The sequence below is a fragment of the Muscardinus avellanarius genome (assembly GCF_963383645.1).
Source record: "Muscardinus avellanarius genome assembly, chromosome: 13".
Taxonomy (NCBI): Eukaryota; Metazoa; Chordata; class Mammalia; order Rodentia; family Gliridae; genus Muscardinus; species Muscardinus avellanarius.
In genome coordinates, this window is record NC_137799.1 from 13,173,489 (window position 1) to 13,193,213 (window position 19,725).

The window sequence follows — 19,725 nt, forward strand, 5'->3', positions numbered from 1 at the left end:
GATGTATATAGAAAGTATTAGCTACATATTTTAAGGGATTAGAATTGGCCTAAAATCATGGGTCCTATTGCCAAAATTAGACTAATCATTGTCAGGCATAAGCTTGTATAAACCCCAGAGTAACTGTTGAGATCAGAAAAGAAGGGGAAAAGCCATGAATAAGTGATCCAAGCAGAGGAGAGGAAACAGGGAAGAAATGAAATTCTTCCAGAAAGATTTTTAAGCCAGCCTGGAGACACTGGCCTTTAGTTTCAGTACTTGGAAGGTTGAGATAGGAGAATCACAGGTTTCAGGCCAGCTTCAACAATTTAGCAGGATTCTGTTTCAAAATAAAAAGGGCTTGGAAGCCTGGTGTGATGGCGGACGCCTGTAATCCCAGTACCTTGGGAGGCTGAGACAAGAGGATCACAGGTTCAAGAACAGCCTTAGCAATGTAGCGAGACCCTGTTTTTTGTTTTTGTTTTGGTGGTACTGGGTATGGAACCCTTCTACCTCCGGGCTACGCTCCCAGACCTATTTTTTTTTATATTTAATTTGGAAACAGGGTTTTTTAAGCCAGCGAGGCTGGCTTCGAACCTGCACGATACTCCTGTCTCCGCTTCCCAAGCGCTGGGATTACAAGCAGTGCCACCACACCCGGCGAGACCATTTTAATACAAAAAATAAAAAGGGCTAGGGATGTAACTAGAGGTAGATTGCCGCTGAGTTCAACCCCAGTACCACAAAAGAAAACAATGGGAGGACTGGGTGTATAGCTTGGAGATAGCCCTGTATTCATCTCCCAATACCAAAAAAAAAAAAAAAAAAAAAGATTTTGTTAATAGCTATGAAATAATGATCATGTGATTCAGTGGATTATCTCAGATACTCATGGGATAGCTTCTTGACTAGAGTTCTCACTTCTGTCTTAAAACATAAGGAAGCCGGGCGTGGTGGCGCATGCTTGTAACCCAGCATTCAGGAGGCGAAGACCAGAGGATTGCGGTTCGCAGATAGCCTCAGCTACTTAGCAAAGCCCTTTGCAACTCAATGAGAACCTGTTTCATAAAAATCTAAAAAGACTAAAAAATAGGGCTGGAAGCCGGGCGTGGTGGCGCACGCTTGTAATCCCAGCATTTGGGAGGCTGAGACAGGAGGATCACGGTTCGTGGACAGCCTCAGCTACTTAATGAGGCCCTCTGCAACTCAGTGAGACCCGGTTTCAAAATAAAGAATAAAAAATAGGGCAGGGGATGTAGCTTGGAGGTTAAATGCTTCTGGATTCCACCCCCAGACCCGAAAAAAAAAAAAAAATAGGGCTGGAGGAGAAGCTTGGAGGCCCATGGTTCCATCCCCAGTACTGCAAAAAAAAAAGGGGGGGGGGGGTGGCGATGTAGTTCAGTAGTTGATTGTCCCTGAATTTGGTACCCAGTACCACAAAAACAAAAAACATCAATCTCAGTAAGAATCAGACGGAGAGGAAGGTAATGGAAGATGCAATGTAAAATAGGTACTTGAGGCCAAAAGACTAGCGATATCAAGTATTTTTTAAATTTTGTATTTTGTTGTGCAGATTCACAGGCAGTTGCAAAAAGTAGAGAGGACTATATTACCCTTCACACAATTCCTCTGATGTTAACAGAGACATCTGTATAATTCACGGACCTTACTGAAATCAGCTTCAGGGACACTAAATTGTGGGTATATGTGCACAGTGTGTGTGTGTGTGTGTGTGTGTGGTTTTATGGAATTTTCTCATGTAGGCTTGTGGAACCATCACTACTATCAAGATAATAGAACTGTTCCTTCTTAGTGATTCCTCGTGTTCTGTTTCTTAATAGTCACATCATGTTTTTCTCTCTTAGTTCCATACTCCCAGTCTTAAACCTTGGCAACCACTAACCTGTTCTCCATCTCTGTAATTTTATCACTTTGAGAATGTTATATAAATGAAATTATACTCTATGTAACCTTTTGATACTGGCTTTGCCCTCTCCACTCAACACAATTTCCCTGAGATCCATACAAATGTTTGCATGTATTAATAGTTTATTCATTTATATTGCTGAGTAGTATACCATGGTGTGGGTATGCCATGATTTTTTTTTAACCACCCACTAAAGGGCATTTGAGTTGTTTCAAATATTTGGCTATTACAAATAAAGCTGCTATGAATATTTGTATATATGTTTCGTGTGAGCATAGTTTTTATTTTAAAGTTTTTTTTTAGCAAATAAATTTTGTATGCTTGTCTGCCTTTCAAGAGGTTAATAATTTAGACTAGAAGGTCTTAAAACTTGCTGCTGAATGTGGTGACACATACCTTTAATCCCAGTACTTGAGCTAAGTGTGGTGGTGCATGCTTATCCTCTCAAGTACTTGAGGATCACAGGTTTGCAGCCAGCCTCAGCTACCTAGTGAGACCCTCTGCAACGTAGTGAGATGAGACCCTGTTTCAAAATAATAGGGCTAGGGTGTAGCTCAGAGGTAGAATGCCCCTGGGTTCAATCCCTAGTACTGCAAAATATAAGCAAATAAGCAAATAAATAAATAATAATAATAATCCCATTGCTTAGGAGACTGAGACAGGAGGATTGTAGGTTTGAGGACAACCTCAGCAAAGTAATGAGGCTCTCATCAACCTAGTAAGACATGGTTTCAAAATAAAAAATGGCCCTGGGGGTATAGCTTAGAGAATGCCCCTGGGTTCAATCCCTAGTACCACACAATATATATATATATATATATATATATATATATATATATAATCAAAATAGATACAAGATGAAAAATAAATTGAAATAACCTGTGGGTTTTGTTTTATAAATTTTTTTGTTTTGTGTGTGTGTGTGTGGTGCTGGGATTGAACCCAGGGGGGCATTTTACCTCTGAGCTACACCCCCAGCCCAATTTTTTATTCTTTATTTTGAAACAGGGTCTCACTAAGTTGTGGAGGGCCTCATTAAGTAGCTGAGGCTGGCTGCGAACCTGGATCCTCCTGTCTCAGCCTCCCAAGTTAGGATTACAAGCATGTGCCACCATGCCCGGCTGAAATAACCTTTGTATTAGTTACCTGTTGTCACATCAATTACTCTACAAAACTTAGTGGTTTAACACAGCAGCACTTACTATCTTATAGTTTCTGTAGGTCTGCAATCTGGATGTGACGTAAGTGGGTCATCTGCTTCAGGGGCTCTCTCATAGACTACAGTCGTCTCATGCCCAAGTAGAGAAGCGTCTGCCTCCAAACTCCCATGGTTGTTGGGAGAAGTCTTGTCCTTTGGAAGGAGGGTCTCTGTTTTCACTACCTGTTGGCTAGAGGCTGTCTTCAGTTCCTTGCCACATAAGCCTCTGTAGGGCTGCTCACAATGATTTGTTCCTACAAGCAGCAAGCAAGACAGAACTGGAAAGAAGTTCTGTTCTGTAACAATCTTGGAAGCAACATCTCATCACTTCTGGTACCCGCATCCTTAGAAGCAAGTCACTAAGCTAAGCCCACACAAGGGGAGGGGATTATTTAAGGCCATGAATCCCAGGAGACAGGAGTATTTAGGAACTGTTTCATCTGTCTAATCGGGATAGAAGAAAGTTTATTTACAAAGAATTTTTAAACTCGAATGAGTATAAAAGGAAATTTCGCATACCTTGTGGCTTAAGAAAAGTACCCAAGGAAGATAAACTTGGCAAGAGGGTCTTCTCCCAAGCCTGGGGTCCTAATCTCATTGGAGAAGTTGTAGTTTTCTGGTTTCTGAGCAAGTAGAATAGCTACTCTCCAGGCTGCAGGTGCGATGCACATATCGTAGAAGGACTTGGCACCAGTAACAGACAGGAGGCTTATGGAGGATGGGAAGCCTTCAGGGCACTGTTTTCCCTGTTGAGAAAACCACAGGAGGCCGGTCCAAGGTTGCAGTGTCACCAAGGTGTATTACGTGTGTTGCATGACTGGGGACACACTTCATTGATGGCCTTTTTTTTTTTTTTTTTGGTGTGCTGAAAATGGACCACAGGAGCATTCTACCTCTGAGCAACACACTACACCGCTAGCCTTTTGTTTGTCTTGAAAAATGTTTAAAGCATTTTTTTTGTTTTCATTAAGTTGCTGATGATGGTCTTGGATCTGTGACCCTCCTGTTTTAGAGCACTGATATCCTTATGTCTGAATCACCGACCTACCACACAGATGTAGAAAATAGCAAGGAGCCCCTCCTCGCGCAGTGCTCTTTCATGCCCTCCACTGAGGAAGTCCATGGTGGTGTTCACTGCAGAGGAGAGATGCTTCAGTGAATTCTATTCATTATTGCAGAGCATAGATTGAAGGGTGAATTGGGAGCTGAGCAGTAATAAATAAAAGATTAACACCAGAGTTTAAAAACTCCCTGCCAGAGCCTATGTTTACTGAAGAAATTGAGAGCTAGCCAGGCGTGGTGCACACTTAGAGGCTGAGACAGGATTGCAGGTTCACAGCCAGCCTCAGCTGCTTAGTGAGACCTTCTGCAACTTAGACGCTGTTTCAAAATAAAGAATGAAAAATAAGGCAGGGGGTGTAGCTCGGAGGTTGAATGCCCCTGAGTTCAATCCCCAGTACTGCAAAAAAGAAAAAAGAAATTGAGTTCCAAGTGTAATTCCAGTACTAGGGAGACTGAGACAGGAGGATCGCAGGTTTGTGGCCAGCCTCAGCAACTTAGTGAGAACCTGGCCGTGTGTGTGTGTGTGTGTGTGTGTGTGTGTGTGTGTGTGTGTGTGTGTGAGATTGGGGATTGAACCTAGAGGCATTCTACCTTCAGGCTATACCCCCAGCCCAATTTTTTTAGTTCTTATTTGGAAACAGAATCTTGCTAGGGTGATGAGAGTCTTACTACTTGCTGAGGCTGTCCTCGAAATCAGATCCTCCTGTCTCTGCCTCCCAAGTATTGGGATTACAGGCATGTGCCACCACGCCAAGTCAGACCTTGTTTCAAAATAAAAAATAAAATAGAACTAGGGATGGAACTCTAGGTTCAAGCTCCAATACAAAAGGAAGGAGAGAGAGAAAATAAAAAAGAACAGAAGAAGAAAGAAAGAAGGAAAGAAAGAAAGAAAGAAAGAAAGAAAGAAAGAAAGAAAGAAAGAAAGAAGAAAGAGACCCAGATGGTTTCACAGGTAAATTCTATTAAACATTTACATAAAAATAATGCCAGTTTTACAGAAGCTCTTTCTGAAAGTGGAGGAGGAAGGAACTTCAAATATAACCCTGATACCAAACCCACACAAGTTATTACAATTAAAATTTTAGGTTAATATTCCTTTTGAACATAGATGCAAATTTAAAAATGATATGCATACATGTGTGTCTACATATGTGTATATACATGGATTTTTACACACATGTATACACACACACACACACACACATATTGCATCAAATCCAAGTAGGATTTATCTCAGGAATGCAAGATTAGTTTAGAATTTTTAAATTAGGCCAGGTGTTGTGGCACACACCTGTAATCCCAATATTTGGGAGACTGAGTCAGAAAGATTGCAGGTTTGAGAGCCTCAGCACTGTAGCAAGGCTCTGGCAACCTAGTGAGACCCTGTTTCAAAATAAAAAATAAAAAGGACAGGGAGCCGAGCTTGGTTGCTCATGCTTGTAATCCCAGCATTTGGGAGGCTGAGATAAGAGGATCGCGGTTCACAGCCAGCCTCAGCTAGTTAGTGAGACCCTTTGCAACTCAGTGAGACCCTGTTTCAAAATAAAAAATGGTGTTGAGGGTGTAGCTCAGAGGTAGAATGCCCCTGGGTTCAATCTCTGGTAATGCAATAAATATTTATAAGTAAAATAAAAAGAACTGGGGATATAGCTCAGAGGTAGAATGTTCCTGAGTTCAATCCCCAGTACAAAAAATAAAAAATCAACTGACAGTAATTTATCAGCAGAGTCTGTTTTTCCACACAAGGTAGTGTTTAACAGTAGGTTGTCTTTTTGTTTTGTTTTGCGGTGCTGGGGATAGAACCCAGGAGCAGTCTACCTCTGAGCTATGCCCCCTGCCCTAGTTTTTATTCTTTATTTTGAAACAGGGTCTCATCTCACTAAGTTGCAGAGGGCCTCACTTAAGTAGCTGAGACTGTCTGTGAACCGTGATTCTCTGGTCTCAGCTTCCCAAATGCTGGGATCACAAGTGCGCACCACCACGCCCAACTTGAAAGGTCTGGTTTTGCTGCAGCCCAGTGAAGCTAATAACTCAAGAGACAGAGTGATGGAAAAAGAGAAAGCTTTTTTGGCAACGAGCAGCAAGTTGGGAAATGGGGGACATTCATCCAATTCCATCTTGCCAGGGGTCACAGGTACAAAACTTATATTGATATATTGAGTTTTCTGGGAGTCTGATTTTGGTATAGCCAGGTAAGCATTAGGATGGTATTAATTCCTGCAATCATCAGTTCTTTTGACATAGCTTTGATACTGTCCACAAGTCACCAGGCATTCCAGAGGGTCCTAGTTCTTGTAAACCTAAAGAAATATTATAGGTTAGAAGGCTGCATGGCTGGTATTGTTCTTTGATGTTTTCCTTTATTTTTTTCAGGCAAGGTTGCCTTTGTTGGTTAATGATTTGGGGAGTGAGGCAAACAAGAAACAATGAAAAAACAGTGTCAGAGGTGTGCTCACCTTGCATGGGCTTCAGTCATATTCACAGTCCCAGGGATTGTGGCGTGTGTGGAATCTCCTTGGGGACCGACCATATATATGCCTGTTCTGTCATCAGAGAGCTGAGATTACAGAGCAACCAATTGCTCAGAAACCTCGGAGAAGAAACTTGAGCACTTTCTCATTTGATTTAGAGGAAACCAATAAGAAGAGTTAAGAATTCAGCTAGAGTAGTTGACAAGTTGGTGAGGGTTAAGTACAGGCTGACAAGGCAGGATAAAGCCCCTGGTGGCTGCAGAAATTAAAGGGGAATCTCTGCCATTTTGCAAGCTCTTGCTCTCCTTGCCAAGCATTCAGAGAAATTATCAGAAAGGAGGCTAGCCGGGCGTGGTGGTGCAGGCTTGTAATCCCAGTGCTTGGGAGGCTGAGACAAGAGGATCGCGGTTCGCGGACAGCCTCAGCTACTTAGTGATGCCCTCCGCAACTTACCCTATTTCAAATTAAAAACAATTTAAAAAATGGGGTAGGGGGTATAGCTCAAAGGTTGAATGCCCCTGGGTTCCATCCCCAGACCTGCAAAAAAGAGAAAAAAAGAAATAAAGAAATAAAGAAAGAAAGAAAGAAAGAAAGAAAAGAAAAGAAAGTAGGCTAAGAAATACTGTGGTGCTGACCCAGGAGGAAGAAATGGCATGTACTCAGAAGGAGCAGGAAACCACCCAGACCCAGCTCCCCTATTTCAGCAAAGAAACAAATTCCCTAATTTGTGGGCAGGGAAAGTAGAGCCCTTAGGGTGTTAATGAAAGTTCATTTCAGCTGGGAACAAGCAAAAGCGTGTTTGTTTGTTTGTTTCATACCCCTGGGTAGAGGCAGGATTTTACACTGGGTCTATAACTATAGTAGAGGAGGAATAGGGAAACCCATTAGACTGTATCTGTAAAACTCAGAGACACAATACATGGCTAAGACTAAACTTTTAATCAGAACAACAGGGAATATTACCATCACCCAACACCAAACTAACAAGTTTGTAATAGCAAGTAACAGTAGAATACTTTTCAGAGAGAAAATGGGTTGGAGCAAGAGCCTACAAGTAGACGGTACACAGGGGATATCTAAAACCTCAGAATCTAATAGAAGTGTCTTCTGGATGACCAGCCTTTACCTTAGAAACATATATCTCTATGTGAGTGTGTGCGTGTGTGTGTGTGTGTGTGTGTGTGTGAGAGAGAGAGAGAGAGAGAGAGAGAGAGAGAGAGAGAGAGAGAGAGAGAAAAAGAAAGGTAGCTAGATATAGATAGCTATGTGAGTTCAGGGCACTCTTATCTCTGAGTTGCAGCCCCAGCCCTTTTTCATTATTTTTGTTTTGAAACAGGATTTTGCTAGGTTGCCTGAGAGTCTTAAGTTGCTGAGGCTGGTCTCAAAAATCTGTGATCCTCCTTTCTCCACTTCCCAAGTCCTGGGATTGCTGGTGTGGGCCATCATGCCCAGCTTTATGTGTAGTAAGTTGAGAGTAGCCTTAGCAATAAAAAAAAAACCCAACTAAGCCCAAGTCCTACCTAAAGGAACTCAAACTCCATATTAAACAGAAGAAAAGACCCGTCCATTTTCAGGTATAGAAATTATATACCTCACTTCATACTGTCTTATACAAGATATCCAGCTTTCAATGACAACAATAAAATTACAAGGCATAAGACAAGAAAAAACACAAAATCAAAGTAATTATTAGAATCTGATGTGAACAGATGGTGTAACTATTGGGGAATTTAAAGTACCAATGATAATATGGGAAATGTTCTACAAGAAACAAGATGTGAGATGTGATATTTCAAAAGAGCGTTGGTGACCATAGAAGGACTCAAATAAAGATTAGAAGTCAAAAGCCAAGCGAGGTGGTGCACATCTCTAATTCCAGTACTTGGGAGGCTCAGGCAGGAGGATTGTAGGTTTATGGCCAGCCTCAGCAACCTCGTGAGGGCTCTCTGCGACTTAATGAGACCCTGTTTTAAAATAAAAAGTAAAATACAGCTGGGAGTGTAGTCAGAGGTAGAATGATGCTGGTTTCATCCCCAGTACCACACACACACACACACACACACACACACACACACACACACACACACAATATATATATATATATATTATATATATATATAATTAAAAACTCAGTAGTGACAAATAAAAAAAAGCCAACTCAGTAGTAGGTCTATAGTTCACAAGTCGGAGGTCAGCATCAGCAACTTTAGCAAGACCCAGTTTTAAAATAAAGACTGAAAGTGCTGGGGTGTAGCCCAGAGGTAGAAGGCCCCTGGGTTCAATCTCCAGTATAAAAAACAAAAACTCAGTAGTAGAAATGAAGAAAGAATGCTTTGGCTGGCTCATCAGTAGACGTGACACAGCCCAGGGAAGAGTCAGTGAAGTTGAATATAAGTCAATATAAATTACTGAAATGGAAGCACAAGAAAAAGACATGTGTGAAAAACAACCAACCAGCTGAGTGTGGCGGTGCACACTTGTAATCCCAGTACTTGGAGGTTGCAACAGGAGGATCGCAGGTTCGCGGCCAGCCTCAACTGAGGCAGTTCTTAGAAGAAAATGCACAGCATTAAATGCTTATATTGGAAAACAATAACGCTGTCAAATAAAATATTGAAGCTTTTACCCTAAGAAATCAGACAAAAAAAAGAACAAATCCAAAGCTCCAGAGAAGGAAGAAAATAAAGATATGAGCTAAAACCAATACAGTCAAAACCAGAAAAACAATAAGAGAAAAATCAGTTAAATAAAAAGCTGGTTCTTTGCAAAGACCAAGACATTTGATAAACCTGTAACCAGACCGATCACGAATCAAATAGAGACATATCAATACTGGGAACAGAAGAGGAAATATCATTACAGACCTCACGGGTGTTAAAAGAATAAGAAAAAATAGTAGGAACAACTCTATGCCCATATATTTGACAACATAGATGAAATCAAACAATTTCTTGATACACAAACTACTAAAACTTGGCTCAAGAAAACCTGCACCTATTTTTTAAAACATGTTTATGAAATAAAAGTCTTCCAAAAGAGAAAAGTCTGGCACTGATGGTTTCAATGGTGAATTCTACTGAATGTTTAAGGAAAAAAAGGTGATTTCAGGGGTAGAGTCCCATTACTAGGTTCAAGGAATGGGATACACTTAATTGGTGATTCATTTAGTAGGTATAAATGCAGGTGTTGGTACATTTTGAGAGTTGAATCAAGTGCAGGTCTCTCCTGATTACTTTTCAGGTGGAATGAGGTTCAAGGTCAGTTCTACCTCCAAGCTATACCCCAACCCTATTTTTTTATTCTTTATTTTGAAACAGGGTCTCACTAAGTTGCAGAGTGCCTCATTTAGTAGCTGAGGCTGTCCGCAAACCTCGATCCTCCTGTCTCAGCCTCCCAAATGCTGGGATTACAAGCATGCGTGCCACGCCCAGTTTATTTTTTAATTTTAAAACGGTGTTTTGCTAGGTTGCTGAGGTCCTTGTCCAGTTGCTGAGGCTGTCCCCAAACCTGCAATCCTCTTATCTCAGCTTCCCAAGTACTGAGATTACGGGAGTGGCTTAGACCTAAATTTAAAAAAAATAATTGAAGGCCAAGGACCCAACACAGAAGAAAAAGACCACTCTTTTAGGGAGAACAATAAAAGCAACATTAAATAGCATTAAACAGCATTATTTTTTTTCAAGTACTAGTCTGTCTTGTTAATTTTTTTAATTTTAATTTTAATTTTTATTGGTGATTGTTTGGTGATTAACTTTGATACATATGTTTATGTACCTCCTGCACTTTAAAGAGGCTCCATCCTCCCCTATTCCATACCCTCTGATTGGTCACCTTAATTGCTTCACTATAGGGCCCTTTCTATAGCTTGACCACTTCCTGTTGCCCCTTTCCTCCTAGTTATTGCTGATTAGGGGAAGCATCTGGTTTTAATTTTCTGCGATATTTCTCTGTGCATGCCGCGTTGAAAATACCGATCCCACTCTTGACGGCCCCAGTAGTAGCCTGGCTACCCGGTGGACTGATCCAGACCTCGCTGGCTCAAGTAGCGGCCTTGCCTCATGGAAGGCCCCGATTCTGGTCTCGCTGGCCCCGACACTGGCCTAACCCCTCAGCTGGCTCTGATCCCAGCCTTGGAGGCCCCAGCACTGGCCTTCCTCACGGCAGGCTCCGATGCTAGCCGATGGCCCCGGCATCAGCCTAACCCCTTGGCAGGCTCTGATCCCGGCCTCCGAGATCCTGGCACCGGCCTTGCCTCACGGCAGGCTCCAATCCCAGCCTCACTGGCCCCAGCACTGGCCTAACCCCTCGGCAGGCTCTGATCCCAGCCTCAGAGGCCTTAATAGCAGCCTCCTGTCAGGCTCCGATGCTGGCCGCTTGCCCCGGCACCGGCCTAACCCTTCGGCAGGCTCTGATCCTGGCCTCGGAGGCCTCAATAACGGCCTTGCCTCACGGAAGGCTCCAATGCCGGCCGCTGGTCCCGCCACCGGCCTAACCCCTGGGCAGGCTCTGATCCCGGCCTCGGAGGCCCCAGCACCGGCCTTGCCTCATGGCAGGCTCTGATGCCGGCCTCGCTAGCCCCAGCACCGGCCTAACCCCTCGGCAGGCTCCGATCCCGGCCTCGGAGGCCCCAGCACCGGCCTTGCCTCATGGCAGGCTCTGATGCCGGCCTTGCTAGCCCCAGCACCGGCCTAACCCCTCGGCAGGCTCCGATCCCGGCCTCGGAGGCCTCAATAGCGGCCTTGCCTCACGGAAGGCTCCGATGCCGGCCGCTGGCCTCGGCACCAGCCTAACCCCTCAACAGGCTCTGATCCCGGCCTTGGAGGCCCCAGCACCGGCCTTGCTCCACGGCAAGCTGTAAACGGCATCATTTTAACAAATATTTATGGAGATCTGTGGAGAGGTGCTTTTGCTGGATGTTGTCTGTGCCATTCAAAGCAAATCAAGTTTTGCAGACTCAAGACCAGCCTTGGCAATTTAGCAAGATCCTGTTTTAAAATACAAAATACAAAAAACAACAACAACAACAACAACAAAAACCTGTTCGGGGTGTAGCAAAGAGGTAGAGTGACCCTGGGTTAACAAGGTTTACAAACAGTTACAAAGCAGACTACAAACATATTCAAAGTCTGCTATTCACACAAAGCTTATTAAGATATTTATTCTGCAAATAAAAATGTAAAAAGTCCCTATAGGACTCTTTAAATGAATTATTCTTTTTTATTTATTTTGCGGTACTGGGGATGGAACTCAGAGACATTCTACCTCCAAGTTACACCTCCAGCCCTATTTTTTATTCTTTATTTTGAAACAAGCCACACTGAGTTTCAAAGGGCCTCACTAAATAGCTGAGGCTGTCCGCGAACTTTTATCCCCCTGACTCAGCCTCCCGAATGCTGGGATTACAAGCGTGTGCCACCATGCCTGCTCCTGACTTATTCTTAAAGTTCAAGATGTGGGAGTGTTTTCTCACCCTTTTGATAACCTGAATCAAGGTTTCACAGAGAAATGTGCACATATTCAACTAGAACCACAAATTAAGAACCCCTCTCTCTGAATTAAGAACTTTATTTTATTAATTAATTTATGTTTCACTGGGATTAAATCCAGGGAAATTCTACCTCTGGGATACACTACCAGCCTTTTTTATTTTTTTTGTTTGAAACAGAGTCTAGATCGCTGAGTCTCACTATGTTGTTGAGGTTGGCCTTGAACCTTCGATCCTCTGTCTCAGCCTTCCAGGTAATGGGATTACAGACTTGAACCTGGCTTTCTTTTATTTTTTAAAGTTTTAATCTAAGTTTTGCATATAAGGGCTATGTATTCTTGGATAAATCACTTAACATTTCTGAGTCAGTTTTCTATCTTAATAGACGGAACCTATAAAAATATGCTCAGGATAGCTTTGGAAACTTCAAAGAGAAAACGAAAAGGTTTTCGTGTTGTTCACAGCTGGGAGTATATAGTTCACCTTTTGTTTAGGTACAAACCAAAACACAAAGAGGGAGGAGCTTTGTCCCAAAGCCGGATCCGTAGCTGGTCTCAGGCTCTGGGAGCGGCTCCCTCTGACTGGGCAGCGGTGTCCACGTGACGCAGGAGGGCCGCCTCATTGGTCCGCGCTCTAGCGACTTGGTGGCTTTTCTCTTTAGCGCTCGAGCGCCGAGCCGCCTCTCTTCCTCCGAGTCAACGCTCCCTTCCTCCTGGTGCCCGGAGCTGCTGGCCCAAGGGGATCCAGGCTGAGCTAGGCCGGGTAACTGCACCGGGGTCAGCGAGGAGGAAGCGGTGGGCATGGGCGGGTGAAAGGGCGGTTGGCGAGCCTAGATAAAACTGCCAGGTCTCCGGCCACCGCGGTCTCTGCAACTTCCCTGCCTCGTTTCTGCATTTAGGGCTCCTGAATCCTCCTAAAGGCTCCGCGCCCCGCTCCGCCGCCCTTCCGGGGGCCCCGCCCCCTCGGCGGGCTCCGCCTTTCCGCGCTCCTCTCCGCCCGCCCCGCCACTTCTGTGCACCCAACCGCGCGTCCCAACACCTCCCTCGAGCTGCTCCGCTGGCCCCGCCCTCGCCTCTTCATTGGCTCTGCCTCCTCGCGCAACTGCTGGCCCCGCCCTCGTCACTTCTCATTGGTTTTTCCCCTCCGAGGTCCCGCCTGCGCCCCTTCATCGGCCCGCCTCCTTGGTGCACTTTTCCTTGGTCCTAGTTCTTTTAGAGTTCAACGTGTCTTATTCGCTCTCTACCCACTCTGCGTCCCCGTGTTTATCCCTGGCAACTCCACGTTCCTTAAGTCTGATTCTGTCGTCCCTGGCACCTGCACCTTTCTCTCGATTAGCCTTGCCTCCTTTTCACCACCTTCCTTATCTGTTCTTCTCTACTGATCCAGACTGCCATTGTGTGGGTTTATCATATTGTGCAAAGGTATTGTGCTGGGCGTTGGATATGGGGTTTAGTTGTTGGGGCTTCCTGCTTTCAAGAGCCCTTTGCCCTTTAATTTTTGTCATGGGCATAGAGAGTCATTTTGTCATGGTGTCTAACAGACACATACTACATCTTTCATATAGGCAGCATAGTCTGAGGATGTTTCAGGGAAGTAGTAGTAGTGGTTATCTTTTTATTTTATTTTATTTTTTTTTTGCCATTCTGGCTTCATGGACCTAACTGTGGTCCTGAAACACTTGGTGGTTATTAAAATCTTAGCACAGCCCTAGTTTTAACTAGGCAGAATTGGGAGGGCTCTGGAGACCAAGTGAAACAATTGATTGACTTAGACTCAGCTTCATACTCTTGATGAATCCTTTTGAAGTTTTTCCTGAGGATTCTTACTCAGTTCTTCAGTTCCTCAGCAGTCTTAGTTGGTAGGAAATCTAAAAGTATGCATGGATAAAAACCAGCAGTCAGTAAAGCAGATTCCTCCTAGCCAGTGCCCTTGTACAAATGTACATTATTGGGAAGACAGTAATTCACCCCTGAGGCTCCTGGAGTCAGGCATCCTTGGGGCCTGTTACCAGCTCCACTTCTTACTGGAAAGTGTGGAAAAGAAACTTCCCTTATCTGAACCTCAGTTTTAACCTTCTATAAAAAGAGCGTAATAAGCTGGCTGGGCTGTGCACATCTGTAATCCTAGTACTTGGGAATTGAGACAGGAGGATTGCAAATTTAGGACAGTTTCAGCCACATACACTCTTGGTGACCTAGCAAGATTTTCTTTCCAAATAAAAATAGGAATGAAGGTGTAGTTCAGAAGTAGACTCCTCTGGGTTCAACCTTCAGTACCAAAGAACATAAAAAACTATCACATGGGATCATGGGATTTGTTGAAATTCTGCTTATGGGAAGAAAAATAAAAACACTTTTAGGGTTCTGCAAATTGTAGAATCTCAGCTCAAATGGGCCCCCACGCTTCAGATTTATGTCTTTCTTGCTCAAACCAACAAAAAGCCTGATGCATTGCCCTCTCTCAGGCACCATGACAACCCTGGATGACAAGTTGCTGGGGGAGAAGCTACAGTACTACTACAGCAGCAGTGAGGACGAGGACAGTGACCATGGAGACAGGGACAGGGGCAGAGGTGCCCCGGCCAGCAGTTCCATGCCTGCGGACGCTGAGCTGGCAGGCGAAGGCATCTCAGTTAATACAGGTATCGGGAAGCCCCGAGCTCTGCGAACAGTCTTTAGAGATATTCGTAGCTTATGAATATCAGTGTATATCAATCACAAGTTTCCTGATCTTGTCTCTAACTGCGTCTCACTTCCTGAGATAAACTGTGTTGTCATTGTGTGTGTGTGTGTGTGTGTGTGTGTGTGTGTGTGTGTGTGTAGACTTTTTCTGTGTATGCATAACAGAATGGCAGTGAATGGGCTTTTCTGGGTTGAAATTCTAATTCCCAAATTTGATATCTAATAAATCATAGACATAAGTATGTTGGTAGTATAAATTTCTAGAAATGGCATATTTCAATTTTTCCCCCCCTGTGGAACTGGGATTTGAACCCAGGGCTATTCCTGCCACCAACCCCCAGACCTATTTTGTATTTTTTAATTTTTTTTTTTTTTGGTACTAGGGATAGAAGCTGGGGGCATTCTACCTCTGAACTATACCCTCCAGACTGATTTTATTTTATTTTATTTATTTATTTATTTATTTAAATTTGGAAATAGGGTGACGCTAAGTTTCTGAGAGCCTCCAACCTATGATCCTGTTTCAGCCTCCCAAGTACTGAGATCAAAGGTATACACTTCCATGCCTGGCTCCACTTTTACATTTTAATATTGTCAAATTGCTGTCAATTGAGGTGATACCAATTCATAGTTTAACCAGCAGTACAACATTTCTATGTTTTTCCTCCTGGGTTATCAAACTTTTTCATAAATTTTGCCATCCTGGTGGATGATTCATATTCTTTTTATTTTTATTTTAAGAGATGGAGTTTTGCTATGTTGCCCAGGTTAGCCTTGAACCCCTGGGCTCAAGTGATCCTCCTGCCTCAGATGCCCAAGTAGTTGGGACTGCAGCTATGTGTCCCTGTGCTCAACTTGTCTTTTTTTTTTGTGTGTGTGTGTGTGTTACCAGAGATGAAACCCAGGGGCATTGTACCTCCGAGCTACACCCCCAGTCCTACACTTTAGTCTTTTTTATTTTTGAAACAGGGTCTCACTGAGTTGCAAAGCGCCTTGCTAAGTAGCTGAGGCTGGCTGCAAACCGTGATCTTCAGGTCTCCGCCTCCTGAATGCTGGGATTACGAGCGTGTGCCACCACGCCCAGCCTGTCTTTTTTTTGTCTTTTTTTTTTAACCGAGTATATTCAGAGTATCTTTCAGGCAAGAAACATAGAGCTGCTTCATTCTAAGTGTTATTTTCCCTTGAGTGCCTGTATCGTACTTTATTTCACTTGTTTTCTGATGTTGGCCATTAGCTTAGCCTTTTGATCATTATAGGCATGATAATCATTTAATCAATATCGTGCACCTCACTGTGTGTAGACCGCTCTGCCCTCTGGCTGAGGACACTGAAGGTCTACATTAGACAGAGCAAGCTTCAGACAGATGTGAGAGATGGTCCAGAACTCCTTGCCCGGTCGATCTTCTTCGTCACATCCCTGTTCATGCCACTCAGGTCCAAAAGGTGTGATCAATGACTGGCGCCGTTTCAAGCAGTTGGAGACGGAGCAGCGGGAGGAGCAGTGCCGGGAGATGGAGAGGCTGATCAAGAAGCTGTCCATGACCTGCAGGTCCCATCTGGATGAAGAGGAGGAGCAGCAGAAGCAGAAGGACCTCCAGGAGAAGCTCAGTGGGAAGGTAATCAGCAGCACCCAGCTCTTCTCAGAAGCTGCACTGGGGCTGTTGGAACTCAGCTCGGGGACTCGGGAGGGAGAGGTTGTTGAGCTTGGCCTCAGAGAAGCGGTGGAGCATAGGGGAAAGTCTAGAGCCACACCCAGTTCAAGCCACGCCTCGGCTTGAATCTCAGCTCTGCCACTAGTGACCAGGTAAAAATAAATCTCTTTGTTTCTGAATCTATTGTTTCATTGGTTAAATGGGGTCAATACCCCCTACACACACACACACACACACACGCACATGCACACACACACACACACACACACACACACACACACACACTGTAGCTCAGAGGTGAATGCTCCTGGGTTCAATTCCCAGTATAAAACACACACACACACACACACACACACACACACACACACACACACACGTATTTTAAAGTCTATTTTGAGCCAAGTGTAGTGGTGCACGCTTATAATCCCAGCACTTGAGAGGCTGAGGCAGGAGAAACACAGGTTTGTAGCGAGCCTCAGCAACTTAGTGAGGCCCTCAGTAACTTAGTGAGACCCTGTTTCAAAATAAAAAATAAAATAGGACTGGAGATATAGCTCGGAGATAGAATGCCCCTGGGGTCAATCCCTACCACCACACACAGAAAATAACTACTTTGAGTCCTAGTCTTATACTTACTACTTGTGTAAACTTATGCAATAATTAATGTAAAGTTTTGGAACATCATTTATAGAATAGGATTATAAAGTTCCTGATGTGGTGGGTTTTTTTTTTTTTTTTTTTTGGTAGTGGGGATTGAATCCAAGGGCATTCTACCTCCAAACTATACACTCGGCCCTATTATTTTACTTTTCTCTCTCTCTCTCTCTCTCTCTCTCTCTCTCTCTCTCTCTCTCTCCCTCTCTCTTCCTCTCTCTCTCTCTTTCTTCCTCTCTCTCTTCCTCTCTCTCTCTCTCTCCCCCTCTCCCTCCCTCTCCCTCTCTCTCCCTCTCTCTCCCTCTCTCCCTCTCCCTCTCTCCCTCTCCCTCTCTCCCTCTCCCTCTCTCCCTCTCTCTCCCCCTCTCCTAGGGGTTGAGCCTCCCAAGTACTGAAATTATTGGCCTACACTGTTACACCTGGCTACTGTTCTATTTTGAGACAGTGTCTCATTAAGTTGCTGAGATTGGCCTTAAATCTGCAATCTTCCTGTCTCTGCCTCCTAAGTACTGGGATTACAGGTGTGCGGTTATTTGTAAGAATTCATTAAGAGCCAGGCAGTGTGATACATACATGTAGTCCCAGCTACTTAGAAGACTGGGAGACTAAAGATGGAGGGATTGCTCGAGTTGAGGAATTTAGGGCCAGCCTGGGTGGCATAATGAGACTCCATCTGTAAACAACCCCTCCCCACCCAAGAACCCAAATAATCCAGTGAGATGTCATGCACGTAGAGTACTTGTATGGCACTTCGCGTCTTAGGAGCACAAGTGCACGTTGACCTTTATCATGAGCGTGCAAGGTTTGCGTTGGTGCTCACTTGCTGGTCCACCTGCAGATGACTCTCAAGGATTTCGCCATGATGAATGAGGACCAGGATGACGAAGAGTTTCTGCAGCAGTACCGGAGGCAGAGGATGGAAGAGATGCGGCAGCAGCTACACAAGGGGCCCCAGTTCAAGCAGGTGTTCGAGATCCCCAGTGGAGAAGGCTTTCTAGATATGATCGATAAGGAGCAGAAAACCACCCTTATCATGGTCCATATTTATGAGGATGGCATTCCAGGGACCGAAGCCATGAATGGCTGCATGATCTGTCTTGCTGGCGAGTACCCGGCCGTCAAATTCTGCCGGGTGAAGAGCTCAGTTATTGGAGCCAGCACTCGGTTTACCCGGAATGCCCTTCCCGCCCTGCTGATCTACAAGGGGGGCGAATTGATTGGCAATTTTGTTCGTGTCACTGACCAGCTGGGGGAAGATTTCTTCGCTGTGGACCTTGAAGCCTTTCTACAGGAATTTGGGTTACTTCCAGAAAAGGAAATCTTGGTGCTGACATCGGTGCGTGACTCCGCCGCCTGTCACAGCGAGGAGAGCGATCTGGAACTCGACTGAACCGACCCATCTAGTTGCGTAGATTTCTCATTGGGCTGGAAAACACATGTCTGTGTTTATTTTTGTTTCTTCCCATGTCTTCTGACTTTTCAGCTTTTCTTTGTAGTCCTTTTTATTATTTGGAAAGCCAAGAAATTCTTAGATTAAATCAAAATGCTGAATCACCTTGTGGCTAGCAATAAAATGACTTACAATCTTATAAACAGGAAGCCGGGCCCTTGAGCTTTTTCTAGCATGACATCCCTGTTATTGTTTCCAGTCAATATTTACACAGTACCAAGAGCCAGTGTTCTGGAAATTGTCTCCCAGTGATCTCAGAGGTCTTTGCCAGCTCTGAGAGTAGAATTCTCTAGTTAGTGTGTTATTTGCAGTGTAAATAGTGTATTTCTTTAATCAAATGATTGTAAATTATATTTACTTGAAATCTGATCTGTAGCCTTACAAAGCAGTTGAATTTTTTCCTATAGACCCTCTTCTCCACTAGGGTTTTGTATTAAGGTTCCAGACGAGGCTGGGGAAGTAGCTGGGCAGTAGTGTTGGCCTGACATGCACTAGGCCCTGGATTTGATCCCTAGCACCACAGAATCAAAACCAAACAAGAAACAAGCAAACGAAGCCAGAAAAGTTCCAGGTGACATTTGCCTGCCTAGTCAGGAGAGGTGGCCTCTGCTATTCCAGCACTGCGGTCTGGAACAGGAGGAACCATTTATGCTGGCTGCCATCCTCAGGCTAGAAGGCAAGCGTGCCATCGACCCATACATGGGAGCTGGGGTGGAGCCGGGAAGCTTTCAGTAAGGTGCTTTTGCGTCTCTCTGTCTCACTGTTACTTTAACAAGGTCATTTTTTACTTAATCTAGGTTTAAAAAAAAAAACAACTTTTGCTGGGTATAGTTGTGCATGCTTTGTGCTCCGAAATCCCAGCACTTGGGAGGCTGAGACAGGAAGATCGCGGTTCGTGGACAGTCTCTGCTACTTAGTGAGACCCTGTTTCAAAATAAAGACTAAAAAATAGGGTTAAGGTGTAGCCCAGAGGTAGAATGCCCCTGGGTTGCACCCCCAGTACCATAAGACACAAACAACAAAAACCTATTTTTGCATATTGAAAAAATAATTCGTAGTCAATAGAGGAAAACTGACCAAAATACAGAGGAAAATTAAAAAACTAGAATAATCTCTAATCCTATCACCTAGAGTAAAATGCTGTTAATGTTTACGAAAATGCTGTT

At 44.1% G+C, this 19,725-nt stretch overlaps 1 protein-coding gene across 1 annotated transcript; it reads left to right on the forward strand.

Moving 5' to 3' along the window:
* Window positions 1-14,591: 14,591 nt before the first annotated feature.
* Window positions 14,592-18,499, forward strand: PDCL (phosducin like; the record flags this gene model as incomplete). Its single annotated transcript, XM_080709552.1, has 3 exons — window positions 14,592-14,763; window positions 16,238-16,419; window positions 17,948-18,499. 3 exons carry the CDS (start codon window positions 14,592-14,594, stop codon window positions 18,497-18,499), a joined length of 906 nt encoding a protein of 301 aa, XP_080565678.1.
* Between the last annotated feature and the right edge of the window lie 1,226 nt (window positions 18,500-19,725).